Genomic DNA, 21,695 nt, shown 5'->3' on the forward strand with positions numbered 1-21,695 from the left:
GATTACATACCCTCACTACTGTGTGTTTTGTGTGGTGAATTTGTGACTCTCTACAATTGACTGTAGAGAGCATGAAAAATAATATAGTTCAAAGTTTCTATCTTGTTTATTTAAACCATAAAACGAACTTGTTCTTGTTCAAAGGGCAAGGTCTGACTACTAGCTATCCATGTCTTCATCCATTCATTCTATTCAGTATCTTTCATCTGCATTCGTGATCTCCTATGTGGTGTTTGCCAAATCACTTCGGGATTGGTTAGCGCTAACAATACGGTCTGATTATCACTCCCCAAAAAAATCCAGAGGGAAAACAACCAATTAAAGACGGCCATTTCATTGGTGTGTGGGCAAACAGGTCGTCCGAGTTGGTGATTATGACAAGCCATTACAGCGTTATATTACACATCAACAGCGTCAGCCGCGTGCAAACAGATGAGCTGGTAATTAAGGACAAGATCGTGTCATCAGACACCATGCTTACTGAGGCGGACACAATAATCCGTTAAACGTCAGTGAAAAGGACATTAAAAATTGCACCGTTACAGTGACGGGTGAACTGAGAATAATAACAACATTAACAGGGCAGGGCCAATAAGGTGAAGAGAAAGGCAAATACAATACACATGTATTGGCGGTGTGTGTGTGTGTGTTGGCACTCACATGCAGACTAGGATGATACGTGAGGACTCCGTTATCACAAAGCGTGACGTATTTCTTCTTCCACTCTTTGTTCAGTGACTTGCCGCTTCTTTTCAGCAACATGCCCTGATACACAAAAACAGAAATTCAAAGTTAAACTCTCATTACTGAATTTTAACAGTATTAATTTCTCTCATACAATAATTATTGTGAACATCATAGCATCCTGGTCTGGAAAATACTCATAAATTAATTTATAGTGTGAAAGAGGGCTAAAATTGTCCATGGTTCATAAAGTATCTCCCAATTTTCACACTTACAAACAAAACACTCAATTATTTTGTACTCAAGTGGACAGACAGTTTATTTGCACACTCTGAGGAGAGTGAGAAAAAAAAAAGCACTGTGAGCTACACATGCAAATTCCCCTTGGAGTGTTAGAGAGCACATTAGCACAATGACACGAGCACTAACCTTCCTCTCCTACACACATCAGTGGTGGCTGACTGCCTGTTTAAGGGTCCGGCCGCCCACACCTCATTTCAGCCAAATTCATTAGGCAAGAAGGGAATAAAACTGTCCGCTGATTAGCAATTATGCTGCTGCGGCGGCGTGTCACTTCGCTGGACTTGTTAAACATTAACGCGCAGTCAGGATGGATACTAATAGATTTCTTGCTCTGGCTGCCACGGAGCGTGCAACACCAGAGTCGACAAGTTTCTGTCACTCGCTGCCTATTTCTCTTCTTGTTTTTCTTTCAGTCACTCCACAGCCTGAATTTTCATAAAAAATGCCATGGTCCCTAATTGTCACACACTGTTAAACTGGCCTAATTATGTGGTAATTGGTATCTAAACACAGTCTGAAGGAAAATAAAAACAGGCTGAAATGATGTACCAAAAGGAGTGACAGTGAAGTACATTTGAAAATTTAGTTTGCTGAGGCTAAAAACATGTAAATAATAAACTTCACCTCGTCAATGTCAGTCTTTAAAATAGTTTTTTTTCACAGCATATCAGAAATTGAAATGTAAATTTTTTTGGATGTAATACAAATTTTAAAAAGAACATTTAATAATAAATATATTTATGAATACACACACACACATATACAAGTCAACGCCAGACTTCTTTCTCATGCTGCATGTAAAATAGAAGAAAAGAAAAAGGAACAAAAGCATCGTCACTACTTTCATTACATTGCGACGGCAAAATGTAGTAATATATTTGTAATTTTAATCATATATTTTAACATTATACTATGAATATGATTTTCTATTATCGTATTTAATGATGATTAAAAGAGGTTTTAACACCATAGAGTTGGATGTAATGGGATCTGAAATAAAATAAAATAATAAAAAGTTTGTAAGCCTAAGAATACTAAATACTATCAAAAGAAGACTAAAAAAACTCTGCAAAGGTTGGAACAGAATCTGTTTTTTTGTTTTTTTAGTGTAGTGTATTGGATGCTTGAAAGTTACGCTTGATTTTTGTGGAAAGCCACTTTAAAAAAAAAAAAAAAAAAAACTGAAGAGCACCAAATGACAAATAACAATATTTTGCTGTTACACGGCATGTGTACCCTCAGAGCCTCTCGACTCAGTGTAAAACTTTTTATTTAGAAACCTAAATAAAAAAATAATAATAAAAAAAAAAACTGCATATATTTTTGATCATGTGCTCTAGTATGATTTTGATATCATTTTATTTCATGTTGTGGAACTGTTCTGAGATCAGCCTGGCCTCGGGTGACACATACTGTATATGTTTGTTCTAAGATCAGCTGGGTTGTAGGTAATGAGGCCTGTAACTGTTCTGAGATCAGTCTGGCCCTGGGTGATGGAGATATACGTGTGGGAGGATGTTCCCTTAAGTCAGTCTGCACGTCTGTACACCCTAGACCCAGAGTTCAAGACAAGAGAATAGAGCTTCCTGGGTGAAATAACAACGGCCTCTCCTGCTGAGTGGTAAACACAAGCTGACGAGCTTTTTAATTTCCTAACAAGGGTGCTGCCGCTAGCGGCCCATCTGTCACATAGGGTGAATATCCATTACTTCATTAACTAAGACTGAGATATGTGTGTGTGTGTGTGTGTGTGAGAGAGAGAGAGGCTCAGGAGCGAGCAAAAATTAAAGAGGGGAAAAGAAAGAGAAAGAAAGAGATGGACAGATTGAGAGAGAAAAAAGAAGATGATCTTTTAATGACGGTGTAAGTGTGGGGTCTCTCCAGACATGTTGTGTTGGGCAGGTAGCTACCTCGCCTGTTTTGGATCTAGGCATATTAATTTTGCACATCCATCGGGAAGATGACAAGCGATCATTCAGCAGGAGAGGCTAATTGAACACCACGTCACTTCTCTGATGGGAGTAATCGCTCATTATTTAAGGCCCAGGCGGGTGATACCCTGCTTGCCTCTATTTTACCCTCCCCTGGTTGTCAACCTGAAGGTCTTGTAATGTTGCAAACAGGGTCAAAAAACAAAAAAATAAATCTCACAGAGACATAACTGCAGGACCTGTGGACTTTAGTGGAACATCAATAATATAGTGGTTAAATCATCCAATAAAGCTCAACACTAAAGAGCACAAACAAATAACTAGATGAGAAAAGCTTGATAAAGCCTTGTCTGAAAGTCTAAAATAACAAACCTTTGAAGTTTGAAGGTTTAAAAAAATAAAAAAAAAGTCAGAAGGATTTTATCCTATCTAATCATATTAGACTACTTCAGACTGCTAAAAAACTACATAAAAACTATTAGACCTTTAAAAGACTAAAAACACTAGCAGCCATCCACCATGTTTTAGCATGTTGCTACAATGATGTTAACCTGTTCTATCTCATTGTTATTATGTTTTAACCCGCTGCTAGCATTTTCCTAGTGTGTTGGTAGCATGTTTAACACATTTCCCGCATGTTTAACATGTTGCTAGCATGACATTGCTTTGAACTGATGACGTTGCTAGTGTTAACATTTTAACATAGCAGGTTTTAACATGTTGCTAGCATGCTTCTAATTTGTTTTACTAGTATGGTATTATGTTTTAACATGTTTGCTGGCATGACTAACATGTTTACGACCCTTACAAAAATTAACCATGGTTTTACAACAAATGAAACCAAAAAAAACCTACAAAATAACCATGGTTTTGCTACACTAACCATAGTTTAACCATGGCATTTGTAGTAAAACTGTGGTTACTACACTTTTACTATAATAAAACCATGTTTAATTTTCATAAGGGTAGCACGTCCTATGCTAGTCGCTAAACAGATTTTTTTTTTTCCATCAGATTTGTGAAAATCTAAATTTCGATCAGTCCAAGTTGGGCGGTCATAGCTTAAACACTTTAGGCCACATTCATTTTACAAATTTTAGAGGCAGCATTAGAGAAAATAGTAGATTAGTATATGTTGGCTTTGTTAAGTCAACATAACACAGACAAAGCAAAGGCAGAAAATTTATATTCTCATTATTTCTGAAAGGAAAGAGCCGGAACAGGTTAAGCGTAAATTACAAATAAACTTCACGAACAAACAAAAGCCTCTAATCTGTGCACTCTTCCATTAAAAGATGTGCCGATGTGCTCTTATCAGTGTGTTATCCTCTTCTTTCAGCTCTTCTCATTTCTTGCATTCTTCTACAACAAAAGGAGAGGTTAACCAGGAGATGAATGCGGACTGTGGCATGGGTGTGGACAGAGTCAGTATGGTGGACAGGATCCGTCTCCTATGAGCACGCACCGGACAGCCGCTTAACAAAAGGTTGGGTGTTTGCCCACGCTGGCCTTATTGTTCTTGGGCACTCCAGAGAGAAGGGTGCTAAATTAAGTGTGTCATCCCAACACTGGCTCGCCTCCGGCCCTGTCACTGTGAGTGACTGTGTACGTGTGTGTGTACGAGGGAAGTGGGGCCACGTGAGTGACATGGCGTGAAAGCTGGAGGTCTTATATCGCTACGGCCATCTGATCTGGCCGGTGCAGGCAGTGAGAGGACACACCTCCCCAAAAGACATTTATCATTTAACGACAGGCAGCTCTAGCACACATTCTCTCACGCTGACAAACACACCTGAATCAGGCCAGAAATTAGAATAAATCATTAAATAAACATTAGTGTAGAATTATCCATGTTTTCTAGCACAGGGGTACTTAAACGGGTTACAGAGGTACTTGGAAAGATTTTGCTTTGTTAAAGTTATATAACAGATTACAACCTAAAATTACAATAAATTATTAATATTTAAAAAAGTCATGTGGTGCAACCAAAATATATAGTGATATATACTGTGTATATATATATATATATATATATATGTGTGTGTGTGTGTGTGTGTGTGTGTGTGTATGTCTATATGGAGTGTTTGGAAGTAGGGATGGCCATTATGACCAACAATATAGCCACTTGGCGACCTCCATCTCTGTGTGTAAACGTTCCATTAGAGGTACAAGATGCTGGCATCTGATGTGTGTCCCTAAACTTTAAAATGGAGACAAGAGTATTTACTATGCTTTGCGACTGTTTGCTTTTCAATATATGACATAAAATGTGACAAACTAAACGGCCACCAAACGGTTAATGTCATATATATATATATATATATATATATATATCCCTTTATGACAAAATAATGTTGTTTAGACTGTAAAACGACTGCAAATCCTGAAAATTTTATGATATTTAAGAAAAAAAAGCCCTTTCAATCTTGAAAAATATATCTAAAACTTCTACATTCTCATATGTATTCCAAGTGTACAGATGCACATGCATTTCTAAACTTATTTTAAAAAGATTTTTTTCTATTTTGGTGTTAAAGCAGGTTACTTGAGAAATACAAATGTACTAAGATGAAACAGAATATAAATATAATACTATATTTTTAAAATAAATATATAGTATATCTATTCTGTACAGAGTATATATTGAGTGGAAGAAGGATTGTGAATGTGAGGGACACATTGTCTCATGCGGATTATAATCTCTAGTTTCGATTGAGTTTTTGTCTGACAATGAAAGCTGAAAACAGTTATTTTCTCAAATCTGTCAAGTCAAGTCAAGTCACCTTTATTTATATAGCGCTTTTAACAATACAGATTGTGACAAAGCAACTGAACAGCATTAATTAGGAAAATAGTGTCAATAATGCAAAATGACAATAGTAAACACTAATTTTTCAGTTAAAGACAGTTCATCATTGAATTCAGTGATGTCAACATCCAGCTCAGTTTAAATAATATCTTTGCAATCATGTCAACGATAACGCTGGAAATGAAGTGTCCCCAACTAAGCAAGCCAGAGGCGACAGCGGCAAGGAACCAAAACTCCATCGGTGACAGAATGGAGAAAAAACCTTGGGAGAAACCAGGCTCAGTCGGGGGGCCAGTTCTCCTCTGACCAGACGAACCAGCAGAACGGAAAAATCAATATAAGACGTAATAAAACAGACGATGAATAATATTAACAGCAATTATTATATGTCTTCGTAACTACACACCTGGCCATGTTAAATAATGCTCAGGAGCCCAAGTTTGATGAACAGACAGTAAAGATGGTAATGTGAGGTTCATCGTGGCTCTCAGTTTTAAACAATAACACGTCAAGGTCATCAAGAAGCTTAATGAGTGGTTTCAACACTCCCCTGAAAGCTTAAACCAATCGAAGCCAATGGATACTGGCAACAAGAGATTAGCCAAATCTAAACAGAGAGCCCTGATTGATGTTTGTGTATTTGGTTAAATTATTTTCAAGCTAAAATTATACAGGGAAAGGGAAAAAAATCTAATTTGCGGGAGGTTAGTGTGCATGACAAAAATGCCATCTTGGCCAAAATGGCTCGGAGCAGCGACAACCTTTCCCTGGGAAATTATATTTTTCCAATCCCACAGAAGGCGGATCATGTCACACTCGTTAAAGGCTTGATAGCAGGTCTTTAATATTCACCGTCTTAATTAGGGCTGCAGTTAATTTCATTAAATTCTTTCGGTGCTAAATGAAGCAGATTATGAGACATCTTTTATTGCGAAGCGTGAAATTACAGCCTGCCCGCTGCCAATGGCAGGGCCAAGCTAATGAATTACAGGGTAAATAACACCCGAATTAACCATCCAATTTAACTCCTTACAAAGCACCCCTGCTCTGAGGGGGCAGAACTTCGTCAAACGTGCACAGCTCAGTGCTCATCTACGCACCAGAACATGCAATTACAGCCATGATACTAATTTCCCTTTATGATGAGGAGAGACGTTTCAGTGCCATTGTATTTCTTAAACAGAAATTTTAAGAGAGCAATGCACAGTAAAACGTAATGTGTGAAGAGTTTCACTCTGCACCACCAAACATGGAAAAAGGTCAAAATATTTAATTTTGAGCTTTGAGAACACATCGGCTAGGATGACAAGTGGATAGTCAAAAGATCAGGCACTGGCGGAAAACAACTGTGATGAAAATCAATGACAATAATAGTAGCTATGGCCAGCAAAATAAAACACTAAAAACTATAGTTGTGATTCAGAACTGGTTAAATATTTGAACCAAATGATTTTCAACATGAAACAGCAATCAGTGATTCTTGAACAAATGACCAGTATGTTCTTTCTAGAGAATCAAAAACATACAGCACAACCAGTGTAGTCTGCTTCCCGAATGAAATAACCAATTCTTGACTCTATGAGCATATTCTTTTAAAGGAGGCATATTATGCCCCTTTTTACAATGTATAATACAAGTCTCTAGTGTCCCAAGAATGTGTCTGTGAAGTTTCAGCTCAAAATACCCCACAGATCATTTATTATATCATTTTGAAAATGCCTATTTTGAGTGGACGCAGAAACACGCTGTTTTTCGGGCCTGTCTTTAAATGCAAATGAGCTGCTGGCTCCCCACCCCCTTTTCCAGAATAGAGCTGCGCCATTACAGCTTGTACCTGCTAAAAACATCTGTTTTGGTTCTGATTATCATGTTTATCGCGCTGAAATCATACGTTTTAAACCATATGAGTTTAAACTTCAGATATACGGTTTTCTGAGAGCACACATCCGAAGCACACGGACAGAAAGCGGCTGTCACAGCATGTGAATACTAAACTAAGTTCTCATTCACACACAAGTTTACGTTAAAAACACACACACGAGTTACAAAAACAGTCGGTTATGTCTGTGAAGGTAAACAGCTGGGAAATAAATCACTTGTTTATTTTAGATCTGTGTGGCAGCAGCAATATACATTAAATAAATCAATAAATCCACTGCTCTCTTGTCTCCTCTGAGGCTGGGACTGTAAATAGTGTTCTGTGCTCGTATGCAGCCAAAGACAGAACCGTTAGCATGCTTTGCTCAAACTTTCGGCATGGCATTAGAACTGGTACACCGTTGTCGCTTGCGAAATCAAAATTACGGTGCCATGGGAGTAAACTTACAGATTAAGGGGTGGTAATATTATAATGAGATCCCTTTGCCACGTCACTAAGGGAAAGAAATCAGACGTGCTCGTTTTTTCAGCCACTTACAGAAAAAGGCTTACCAAAACAAAGTTTCTGGGTTCATCTTTTTCACATTTCCTTGGTTGGTAGATGCACCGGGGACCTGATTATAGCACTTAAAACCTGGAAAAGTCCGATTTTCATGATAGGTCACCTTTAAATGAATAAAAAACATTCACTGTTGTCTGATTCCTGAACAAATTACTTCTATGATCCAGTTCTTTTCAGTGAATCAAACAACACACTACACTTAATGTACCTACTTTGCGAGAATTAAATCAAGACACTGACTGGTGTACAGTAAAAAAAGATACACATTATGGTTTCGTCTGTAGTATTTTACACAAATAATAAAGAAATAAAGTGTTACCATTTTTGTTTGTTTAGTATGATTCATTATTCAGAGCCAATTATTTGACTGATTATCTCTTACTGATTATTACTTAACTCTTTTATTTTTCCGCGAGAATCATTATTCAGAACTGAAAATGCTAAAAAAAACAAAACAAAAAACAATCAGAACTGATTTTTTTTTTTACGACTGCACTAAAATGTAATACCACAAACCAGTAGGTACAACACTGACATGAAGATGGCTCTTCTGCAGACATCAGTCTTACTGCTTCCATCTAGATCCCCACTTCTGAAAATTAATTTGTATTAAAGCTCGTGTCAAAATGCCTTTCCATACAGTTAACAAAGATGTGTGCGTGCAAGGTAATCGGCTAATTAAGAACGTGAAACAGATGTCTGCAGACTCCGGGCTGCACAGGGTCAGTAAACAAAGCTGGCGATCATTAGAGTAACATTAGTTTCTGAACAAAGCTATAAACAACTCTATCAAACTAAACTATTTTTACACACAATCCAAAGAGCTCGCCAAGTTTTGACTGAGTTTCAGCATAATAATCACTGTTCAGCGTGACCTCTGACAAATTTAAACGAGCCATTAAAAAAAAAAAAAAAAAACCTTACAGCCATTAAAATGACCACCAGTCAAAACAAACAACATAATATAGTCATAATATACCATAGATGTCAAAACAACCGGGATCGCTGCAGTGATTGGACAAACAGTCATATTAAGAACAAGGCAAAGGGTCAAAGGAGGCTGTGATTGGCAGAGGCGAGAGTTGTCATGGCAAATTCAGGTGACACATCTGACCTCCCTACACCCACTCTGAGGTCTCAGAGAGGCCGGTTTGAAGCCCTCCACAGGGAGACGGCGGTGAAAATGCTCCTCTTCAGCCATCTAATTGCTGGAGAGTGCGATCCCACCCCAGCCTCATTACTGTTCACCGAGCCGTCTGCGTGTTTTAATGAGGAGCATGTTCTAATGAAGGTGTTTTTACAAAGGTTTTATTGTAGCTGAGAGCCATGTTGAGAGCGTAACCTTCAGCTCAGGAGTCAGGACAATAACCTTCGTAATGAGATCACAGCGAATGGCAAATAAACTGCGACAAGGTCTAAAACTAGCATGTGCACATACACAGTAAAAAAACAACTGAATTAGTTCACACCTGTTTTATGTCTTTGTTTTTGTGAATTTCTGGGATTAAGAGGAAGAATTAGGTGTCGAAGTTACACCCCCAGAAATCGACCAAGCCTTTTCATTGTTCTTCACTCTTAAAAAAAATAAAAGGTTTGTTTTTGACATCTATGGTTCTATTAAGAACCATTTACATACATGGAACTTTTCCAATGCACAAAAGGTTCTCTAGTTTGAAAAAAAGTTCTTCAGATGATTAAAATGTTCTTTACAATTAAGGCCCCGAAATACTCACAGCACAGTTCTTTTTTTGTTGTTCGCTGAGGGGTAAGTTTAAAATACCTGCGCAGGCATTCTGTTAGTGAACATCCCGACACCACCAACACTGCTGGGAGCGGCATTTAGATGAATATGCAAATATGTGCTGTCCACTTTATGAAAACTTACAAATTTTGTTTTTTAGATTTTTAGACAAAAGCAAGAAGGTCCACCCCAAAAACATAACCGACCCTTGGGCAAAAGCAGATTGTATGAATACTTATGAATGAGACTGTAGCCAATTAGCCATCAAAACATAAAATCGTTACATAGAACTGATATGAGATTGTGTTTTTTCTTCTTGTGTTGCAGACTAAATGGAAAAAAATAATCCAGAGAAGATCTCCAGGCCAAAGAAGACGGGGCCCCAGAGCACACCTTCTTGTTATGTAATCGTCATGGACAACTGTTTATCAGCTTTTACAAAAAGTTTGCATTGGCATGTTGTTTTAAACTTCCAAAACCTAATTCTGTATTATTCTCCAAACTAATATTGTATTATTGTGACGTCACACCAGTTCATTGTTCTATTTCACTTGAAGTATATACTGTACATCATATCATTAAAGGAACAGTCCACGCAAAAATAAAAATTCTATCATTAATTACTCACCCTCATGTCGTTCCAAACCCGTAAGACCTTCGTTCATCTTTGGAACACAAATTAAATTACATCAAAAAATTTAAATTTGATGTTTATTTGCTTACCCCCAAGGCATCCAAGATGTAGGTGACTGTTTCTTCAGTAGAACACAAACAAAGATTTTTAACTCAAACCGTTGCAGTCTGTCAGTCATATAATGGAAGTGAATAGGAATCACGGATTTGAGAGTCAAAAAAACATACACAAACAAAACCAAATGAAACCCTGCAGCTCGTGACGATACATTGATGTGTAAAGACACGAAACGATCGGTCTGTGCAAAAAACTGAACAGTATTTATATAATTTTTTACCTCTGATTCACTGCAATGTCCGAACTGTCCTGAGCGCGTTCTCAACAGCCGGCGAAAATGAGGAGGAGAAGAATTGTTGAATAAAGTCGTTATTTTTGTTTTCTTTCCTAACAAAAAGTATTCTCGCAGCTTCGTAAAAATTACGGTTGAACCTCTGATGTCATATGGACTATTTTACTGATGTACTTGCTACGTTTCTGGACCTTGATCGTGGTAGTTCCCTTGATGTCTATGCAGGGTCAGAGAGCTCTCGGATTTGATCAAAAATATCTCAATTTGTGTTCTGAAGAACAACAAAAGTCTTACAGGTTTGGAATGACATGAGGGTGAGTAATTAATGACAATTTTCATTTTTGGGTGAACTACCCCTTTTAAAACAAAAATCGTTCTTTTAAAAACTGCTCACTGAAAGGTTCTTTGGGGAAACCCAAAATAGTTCTTCTATGCATCACTGCGAATACCCCCTTTTGGAAACTTCATTTGTTAAGAGTGTTGAGTGGAACAGAAAATCCAAAGCATCAAGAGCAAACGATTTTGTTCAGGACTCATCCGTGTGTGAGTAACTCACTAACAATTACGGCCATACCTTCAAGGAACAGCTGAGCGATAAATCTAATGCACTCAGACATCTGCCAAAGAGATTACAAGTTAACGTTCTTCATCAACAGCGGAGCCGGCGATGATGTGCAGCTGAGAGCCAGTGCACAAGAGTTCAGGCCAATTCATTAATGCTGTGCCATGAGTGAGGGATTTCCAGCGAAAATCTGTAAAATCCACTTTCCTGGACCAAAAGAGGCCAGTGAAGAGGTGCTAATGTGAGGCAGGTAGACTCGGAAGTGAACATGCCCACACATGCTAATTGGAGAGCAGGTCTAACGCCCAGCAGCCTGCTGTGGCCAGTGAGAGGCGAGGAGGCAGATTGAGAGAGACGCGAGCACGTAAGAGGGAAGACCACAGGGAATTATCAAATCAATTAACATCCAATTTCTGAATGAAGATCTGCCCCATGCCTCTGAGCGCAAACTGCTCGGCTGCGTTATCGTCTGTGAGGGTATGCGTCGGGGCCGCTTTTGTACTGTTGGTGAAACATTCATCGCCTGAACGTAGCACCCAATTAGATGGGAATGCCACTGCAGCAGACGCAGACATTGATCTGATGGAGGGATTCTGGTCAGCGGCTCCACTGCTGCTTGTCTCTCCATACATCCTTTTCTGATGAGGCTGGGGAGTTTCTGAGATGTCAGATCAAATTGATATTATAAAGTAAACTAAGTTTGATTAAAGGACAAATGGGCAGGCCCACACAGAATGGGCATCCAGATAAGTCTGCAGAATTCTACGCAAACTTCCACAACAACTAGGAATGCACAATTAATAAAAGTAAAATCAAAATCGGGTTATGGTTTGATATAATTATTGAAACAAAGGTCTTGCTTCAATTCTACACCAAAATAAAATTCATTGTAAAAGTATAATTTTACTGTGGAAATTAAGAAAACGTTTGATTTTTATTGAATTGGATTTTTATATTACAGTATCAGTTATTTGTAAAAACTTGCATTAATAATTTTATTAATAAGACGAACTAAAACTATAGTAATTGTGAAAAATTGTTAGTTTTGTACTATTTATTTTACAATATAATAATAATAGCTGTATTTCCCAATATAATAATATGTATATTATTATGTCTATTATACTAAAGCGTATATTATTGCTATTTTTTTTATTCATGTTGATTGGGTTCCAAATACAGTAAAGTAAAAGAAGATTGAACTAACAAGTAAACTAAGAAAAAAAGATCTGAGTCCACATTAAGTACAAGTACAATGTAACACTTTTTCATTTTACCTGGATATCGGAGCGATAAACGTTCATCATATTGCAGTTCAAATCCCAGTTGCAGTATATAAAAAAAGGTCACACTTTATTTTAAGGTTCAATTCTTGTCATTAACAAACCAATTACTACGAATTTTGCCTCAGTAAACTCCTAATTTGCTGCTTATTAATAGTTAGTAAGGTAGTTGTTAAGTTTAGGCATGGTGTAGGATTTAAGGATGTAGAATATGGTCATGAAGAATATGTGCTTTATAAGTACTAATAAACAGCTAATATGTTAATAATAGGCATGCTAATAAGAAACTAGTTAATAGTGAGAATGGGTCCCTATACTAATGTTACTAGAATTTTTTTTTTTCACGCAATATGATTTCCCCCCAAAATGTGCCATCTTACTTAAATCTGTTACAACATTTCCAAAAAGTCAGCAAAGAAAATGCAAAAAAGTCTGCACCACCATGAATCTAAAGCACTAGCGAGAGAGCGACAGGACAGCAGGGAGAACTCAAACACTGTGGACTGCATAGACTGGTGAGCTCTGATTGCGCTGGCTGATTGATCTCCTCATGAGATGAGGGACTCGGGCACTGATGGGGCTTCTGATCAGCACAAGAGTGTGTGCGTAAGTGTGTGCGTGTACGAGTAAGTGTGGGGCAGGCTCTGTCTGACACCAGGGAAATTAATCCCTCATTTATGTACCTGCAGTGTCAAGAGGCTGAGAGATGCTTCAGAGATATGGCTCTGCGCCAGGCCCCCCGTGCGACACACTCTCCATCCGCTAATGTTTCACTATACTGAAGGCTATCTAATATACTTAACATTAAAAATACAACTTTTCTTTCGGTACCTATATACAACTAGTACACACTCCCTACTGTATTCAAGTACATATTATAAATGCACTATGTAATTATGTAAATGACGTGCTCTAAAGTAGTAGAACACGGTTGTTCTCTCTTGAGATCACACGTTATCATCTTGATCGCTCTTGGCATCGCACATACAAATTAGCCGCAGCACAAGCCCAGTCGGAAGAGAGTCAGATCATAGTTAAAACTGCATGCTGCTCTCTCCTCCGCACAGCTGCCTGCTACGGCTCAGCCTTCCCATCTGCCACTAGCGCGGCGCCCTGCTCTCAGCACCGCTGTAGCCGGGCCAGCCTCATTTCTTCTTCATTAACCGCCACTGACTTTAACAGGATTTATGCAAATAGAGCCGCAGGAGGTGAGAGATCACTGCTGGCAGCATTAGCACTCGCTTGTGTGCCTCGAAGAAGAAGTACCTCCAAAGTCCCTTTCAGGCAATTCGCTTAGCGGCCATCTTGGTAATGCTCCTAGGCAGCTATTTTCCATGTAGGTCACAATAGGCATACATCTGCTTGAAAAGGCCAAAATCTCCAAAAGTATTTTCAAGATCATATTTCTACATTACAAATCAGCAATAAATCTGACAACAATTGCGAATAAATTTAGTGTCTCATTTCTCAAATCAAAGGAAGTCGAACATTTAAGGCTTAATCGCTTTATACGCATAAAGGAAATTGCTTTAGCTTAAATTTTGCTATGAAGTCTATTGTAATGACATATAAAAGACACAAAAATAAATCTATTTTAAAACACATGTGCCAAGTTCTTGAAATGTACTCTTTGTATTCATGTTAGTTTCATACGATTTTGAAAAATATTGTTGTAAGACACAGTAACTTTATTTATACAGTACATTTAATTACTGTGTGAATGTGTTATAACATTTTCCTTACACCTCAAAATACATTACCGTTAAGCATTTTGTGGAAACTATGATACATTTTTTTTTCAGGATTCTTCAATGATTAGAAAGTTCGAAAGAACAATTTATTTTGAAATACACATATTTTCTAACATTATAAATGTCTTTACTGTTACATTTGATCAATTTAATGCATCCTTGCTGAATAAAAGTATCTTTGCGCGGGTCTGTGTACTGATCTGAGGCCCTTCGTCCACAATACGCCGCTGTTGGACTCCAATTATACCAGTCCAGACGGCCGGCCAGACCCTACCTGTTTAATTGGGATAGCGCGGCCACTTCCAATGCTGTCTGCGCGGCCATCCATCCCTTTCTTCTCCCTGTCTGGTTCGCTTCCCTTCCGAGACTGTGGGGGGAGAAGACATCATTTTAGTCAAAGGCGAGCTAGCTGCTAATTGAGCCTGACTTCAGACTAGATTCAGTTTGGAGTGCAGGGCACACACATGACTTCAAAAGTCAAGGGGGTGTGGGAGGGGTCATCTTGACCTTGACGTGACCCCACCCCCACAACTTCTTGAAAGCAAGACATGTGGCACATGTGCAGGATGTGCACTACAAAGGAGCATACAAGACCAGAAAAACGACAGTCTTTACTGATCATATCAAATATGAAATGGATAGTTTGAAGAAGACACTTGGAAACTGGAAATGAATAGAATGAAATAATATATAAGCTAATTAAGGGTGTAACAATACACGTATTCGTATTGAACCGTTCGGTATGAGGCTTTCGGTTTGGTACGCATTACAAACCGAACGATTCGTTGGACTAATCCTATTACATATGGAAACTAAAAGAGCTTTAAGTGTGTGAAATATAATGCTCTCAGTGCCACTGTGCTCAACAAGGCAGCCCAAAGACGTAAGAGGCAACGTGCTGTCTAGTGGACGGGCATGCAGGGCACACGCACTGCGAAAGGCCCCGTGATAACCTCCTCTTGCTGGGGTGCGTCGAAAGACGATGATCTTGTATCAACGATAGCCAGAGATATTTCAAAAACAACAAGTATTGGCAATATTAAGAGGATTTGGCATTTCCAATTAATGTAGGCCTGTTACATTCTTATTTTTATTAGGACTATTATTATTATTATTATGAAGTTACTTTTATTATTAAATTAAAATTAATTTGCCCCGCAATATTAGCAACTGCATAACTGACGCGCTGCGAGGTTAACAAAAGATTAGGCTATTTACTCCTCGATTAAAATGTTTAAAAAATGTCTTTTAAAACAGGCCTATATACAATGAATTATAGGCCTATAATTAAAATATTAGCTCGGCAGTCATCAATTAAAATCAATGAATAAAAAGCTTTAGCCTATTTCAAGCACCAACTTTCAAAAACAACCTGTTTAACACGAAATATGTTTCTTGTCTTTTTTTTCCCACTATGTATGGGCCACAAGAGAAGTATTAAGGGAATAAATGAAAACAGTTAGCTATATACCGTTATCAGCATATGTTGAAGTAGATTGGTCTCTCGTCGTCTCTGAGAGAATATGTGGCGTCAGATGCCGAAAGCTCCGTCATTACTCCGTCATTCTGTTTTTAATTTCACTGTCTGTATAGTGAATTGACTAAGATTAAGACATTCACCGGCATAACTCTTGCACGAAGTTTGCAATTTGCTTATGTGATATCCATTGGCTCGCCTTCATGGTTTAAAATAAAAATATTTCCAACATTGCAACGTAAGCAATCCCCCCCCCCCGTATCGAAAACGTACCATACCGTGACACCACTGTGCCGTATCAAACCTAACCGTGAATTTTGTGAACCGTTACACCCCTAAAGCTAATATATGTTAATTGGTGAATAACCATAACTATATATACTCACACTATCATTCAAAATTTTAAGGTCAGTAAGACTTATTTCATTTTTATGTTCTTAAAAGAAGCCTTATCAGAAGATGTTCACCAATGCTGCATTGATTTGATAATACAAAAATTAATACTGAGAAACATAATTTTACCATTATTCCTGTTTTCAGTGTTATGTGATTCTTGACAAATCATTCCAATATTTGATTTGGTCCTCAAGAAACATTTCTTATTATTATGATGTTAACAACGCTTGTGCTCCTTGATATTTTTGTGGAAAAGTGATAAAGAACAATAACAAAATCAAAAGAACAATATTTTTCAATATTCTAAACTGTCATTTTAATGCATCCTAGCAAAATAAAAGTATTCATTTAAATATTAACTTTATATTTATATTAAACTATTGACCCCAAACTTATGAATGGTAGTGTACATAAATATAAATAGTTATTTTTCAAATCAACATTTTTTATATATGAATTCATTTAATGTCTTGGATTCATTTGGTATATGTAACACACTTCTTCAAACTGACTGCTGTTACTGTCGCAATTTTAAGTATAACATTAATGCACTAATTAACAATTACAATCATGCCTAATAGGAGAACAGACCGACCGTAAAGAGGTTGGAGCGCCGTTTGGACTGTTTGCGGACGGGCGTAGGGGTGTTGGCGGTTTGGGGTACATCGATACGTAGTTCTTTTTGACTGGTACTGGGAGTGGATGGCACGGAAGAAGAGTAATCGCTCAAACTGCCTCCACCATTACTAGTCTGCAACACACACACAAAGCAAGAATCACATACAAAAGCAAGCAAGAAAATAATCTCACGTTACAAAGAAACGCCACAAGCCTCCTGTTTTTCTGAGCTTCTCTAAGCTTGGCTGCACAAACACAGGCTCACTTGTACACTGCTAATGAGAAATCAATGAGGATTGAGCCATGTGGAAGAGGATTACTGTCTGCAGGGGGGGGGGGGGGGGAACACTGTTTGGGTAGAGACAAAGAGGTGCTTTTGGGGAACAAACAAAAATGATCTCTACATAACGAGCTAAAAGATTTTTCACTGTGTTTTAAGTGTGTGAGACTCACCTGGCTGATATGCACTGCAGACACAGGCGCTGCGCAGACGGAGGAGTGGCTTGGAGAATTGGGCAGTGACTTACAGGGTCCGATTGACAGTTGCTGTTTCTTCCGGGTCGCAACTATTTTCTGAGCCACTGAAATTACAAAGAAGTGGAAAAGGTTAGGGGGGATTGATGTATTATGGAGAAAGACCTACAGCAAAAAACTGCAGTAAACACAGCGCCAGTTCAGTCCATAGTCAGACGGGTAAAGTGGTCCACTTCATTACCCCTCATGAGAGTGTGTATGGAATCGCTAACCCAAGCCGCCCCTAATTCGCCCATCACTCTCCTCCACAGGCCGGCACTAGCTCTGCTCTCAAAGCCTCCAAGGCCCATTATTTCAACATTTTCAACTCCCTCGTCCATTTCTCTTTTCCCTGGAAAAGGGCGGCGTCGGTCAATCGCTCGCCTCTGTTGCTATTGATCGGTTGACGGCCCCTGTGGCAATCTGTGCCCGGCCCGTGGAGAGATATTCTACCGCTTCGTCATCTCGCGGCTAACGACATTGATCCCATCATGTGGAGAGAAGCTTACGGAGAAGATCTCATTCTTTAACCCATAAATCCCTTAAAACAGACACGCGCGGGGGAAAGAAGAGTAGAGAGTGGCTTTTTATTCCCTCTCAGAACTTAACAGTAACTCTTAAGTTGGGAACTGTCAACTCAAAATTGAAATTCTCTGATTAAACACTCCTCTAAACATAATAGTGTTTAGATTCGTTTTCCCGTGAGCCTCAAACATTCGCCCTCTAGTGTTCAGAAACTTCCCCAATCCTTTAAACTGAAGTGGCTCTCAGGAAGGAGTTAATGGTCCAAGTGCCCAGAACTCAATTACTCCAGCTCCCAATAAATAGGGCCGGCTCTCATCCCGCTGTAAATGAAGTCATTGTTTTAATTGGACCTATTAAACGTCTGAGTTTTAATGATGATTCCGTCATAAACATTTACCTTCAGGTGAGAGAGCACTGTCCAAGGGCAAACGCCATGCTACTCTGCTAAAAAATTCTCTCAACGCAGTACTCGCATGCTCTCCCTGTCCCATCTGCCACTCCAACAGAACCGCTGTGCAGCTGTGTTTATTTAGACTCGTCGTGACACACTACCACGCTAATTGGCTAATTATAATCATAAACGAGCATCTCCTCTCATTTGAAAGGAAAGAGAGTAAAGAGAAGCAGCAACAGCGCTGACGAAACCGGTTAAGGGGCGATGACAAATATGAATGTCCACAATAGAGAAAAGGAAACATGTTTTAAAAATCGAGGTCAAAACTAGTTTTTTGAAATGTAATCTTTGATTTGAAATGGTTTGGAAAAACCTTTATAATAACATTTTCAAAGAAAGTTTAAAGGCAATGAAAACAATCAAGGTGTAGTCAAGAAAAAAATAATTTAATTATTAAAGAATACTGTAATTTTTTTACACCTTAAATGGGTGAATACAGATCTTAATTATTTCCAAACCAGTCATTCTAAGAATTATTTTAAGGTAATAGCTTTTCTTTTACAAATATAATGAATTCTAAATTATTAGTTATTACTATATTTTTGGGGAGTCGTATCACAGGACATGCTACAACCGAAACAACATTTTTTTTTAAATTATATATATTTTATGTATATATATATATATATATATATATATTATATATATATATATATGTTCCTCAAAAAATATATAAAAAATGTTTAATTCAGAAATTTAAAAAATGTGTTGTGCGCATGTTATGTTTATAGACAGATAGGAATTTACATTAATAGATTCGTACAAAAAAAAGAGCACTATGTCACTGATCCTTATGTTAATAGCAATGCAGCTCACAAACCCAAAGTGGCCTTCATGAAAACACTTATTAGTCACTCAGTTATTACCCAGAATCTTTTAGAGCTTAGGGTTAGGGTTAGCTTTATAATGAGCATTCGTAATAAGTCAAGCCATTTAAGTATTATTGGACAATAGCACTGCAGGAACATGGAGGTGGTGAGAGATATATGTCCACAGATCCCTCTCCAGACACCCCTGCTGTATTTTACTTTAAGTGTTAAGAGCAGTTATGATAAGACTGGGTTAAATATTTAAACTGCACAGCTAATACAATTTAACTTTGACTATCAATCTTGGCTCCCCTGTGAGAGGCGGCCATTTATCCTGCCGGAAACATTTCCCGTTTGATCAGATTTATGGCAGGTGGCCTGAACACCGCAGACAGGAGAAACAGAAGCATAGCCATCACAGAGCAGGAACATTCACCCCACTGGAGTTACTGTTTTGTACAGATTTAGAGAACTGTGGCTAGTATTAAAGCAACTAAGAATACTTCCAGCTGTATAATACATTGGTGACACTTGTCAGTAGTTATTGTTACATTTTCTCATACATCTCATACATTTCTCATTCATTATAAAATGATGCTTTAGCTTTAGCAAAATATCCTGTTATAATACATTTTGCTACATTATACTACATTCTGTTGCGATTGGGACAAAGTGGATATCAAAAGCCAGGTTTCAATCCATGCATACAAACTGGAGATATCAGATTATTTTTGGATGTCAAACTAAAAATGTTGGATAGAAACAATAACATTTTAAATTTTAAATAAAATTGTTACAATTTAAATAAAATTTTCATAATGTGTATAAAACAACTTTTTATTTGGTAAGCAGAATTGTGCATAAACTATGAACGAAACATATTTACCAAATACATTTTTAGAAGCAAATTTTAAAATGCCCCAAGAATGAATAATTTTATCAGACGAAAATATCATCTGACCTACAGTATTTTTTGTCAGTGTGTTTCGTCAAAACGTAATTTATTAATTTTTTATATTTACATTTAAATAGTTAACCCAAAAATGAAAGATGAAGAAAAAAAAAGGTCTATTATATTATGCTGAAGAAAGGAAGTCATACAGATTTGGAACAACATGAGGGTGAATTTTGTGAAATGAATTTTTGAGCATTATATTATTATATAAATTCAATTTTATTTTGCCTGAAGTGAAAATTGTGTTCTATTGAACAAAAATTTGCTGCTTTATTCACAATCTTTTCTTTCTTTTTTTTTTTTTGCAGAAATTATATTTAGAACTTGTATGGAAATATACGGTGTTGAAAAAATCTCTAAATATCTATCTATCTATCTATCTATCTATCTATCTATCTATCTATCTATCTGTCTATCTATCTGTCTGTCTGTCTGTCTGTCTGTCTGTCTGTCTGTCTGTGTGTGTGTGTGTGTGTGTATATCAGTATTAATCCCATCATTATTTCTGCACATCTGTTGATTTGTACTATCAGATAATCATCAATTTGTACTAATAATCCAAGTCATTACCTTGTTTGAATTTATTGGCTATTTATTTATTCACTCAATAATACTTTGCCAAGTTCAACAGATCACAGAACCCTGCTGAACAAAGACCTGGACCCCCGACTCCCCAACACAGGTTGTGACCTCTCTACTAAACGCTGAGCTGATACAACAGACTGACCTTTATTCTCGACCCCCAGAGAGAAATAAGAGGAAAAGAGACTACATTGTGCACATGAAGGATGGACAGAACAGGTAAGTCGGACTAAATAAAGACACAGGTACGTTTATTAGACTGCTGTCAGAGCAGTGTGCTATAAATATTAGCTAATGAGTCGGTGGAGAGCAGGGCAGATGAGCCGCCCGCCAGGAATTTTGTATAAAGGTCAAAGAGCTCCTACACATACTGTTCGGTAATTAGACCTGCTATACAAGACACAAAATACACACTTGTACAAACACAGACTCGTATCCACACAAAACACCACCCTTTACATGCTGCATGCAAGGGAATTAAAGCCACAGGTGTAACAGTGATAATTATGACATGCATCACAAATGTACACACAAGCACTGATCTGATTGGACAGCCTTGACTCCTGACTGGGTCCTCAGGTAGATGCAAGTGAACTGTAGTCTGTCTTCTCTGATATAGGACCAGCCCAAATAAAGACAGTTCTAAGGACTTTGATTAAAAACTTCTAAATATGACAGAAATAAATGGACAGTTCCATCACAAGATCTCAAACATTAAACTTATATCTTTTATTTTCTTTGTGGAATAACACAAATGTCCTACTGGGCCATCAGGAAGACATTAACAAAAAGTTAGCTTCCCCCCCCCCCCCCCCCCCCAAAAATTTTTTTTTACAAAAAAAAAAAAAAAAAAAAAAAAAATTTAAAAAAAAAACACAG

General features: G+C 37.7%; 1 protein-coding gene across 5 annotated transcripts in view; it reads right to left on the bottom strand.

Annotated features, from left to right (window-relative positions):
* agap1 (ArfGAP with GTPase domain, ankyrin repeat and PH domain 1) overlaps positions 1-21,695 on the bottom strand; it is a 202,847-nt gene that overhangs the window by 51,538 nt on the left and 129,614 nt on the right. For all 5 annotated transcript variants that reach the window (XM_016273617.1, XM_016273616.1, XM_016273620.1 and 2 more), the window contains exons 7-10: positions 17,432-17,559; positions 16,956-17,111; positions 14,762-14,854; positions 661-765 (exon numbers count right to left, since the gene is read on the bottom strand). In XM_016273617.1, the coding sequence (XP_016129103.1) occupies positions 661-765; positions 14,762-14,854; positions 16,956-17,111; positions 17,432-17,559 (482 nt within the window). The remainder of the gene's footprint in view (positions 1-660; positions 766-14,761; positions 14,855-16,955; positions 17,112-17,431; positions 17,560-21,695) is intronic.

Source organism: Sinocyclocheilus grahami, unplaced genomic scaffold (genome assembly GCF_001515645.1).
Source record: "Sinocyclocheilus grahami isolate Dianchi unplaced genomic scaffold, SAMN03320097.WGS_v1.1 scaffold80.1, whole genome shotgun sequence".
NCBI lineage: Eukaryota > Metazoa > Chordata > Actinopteri > Cypriniformes > Cyprinidae > Sinocyclocheilus > Sinocyclocheilus grahami.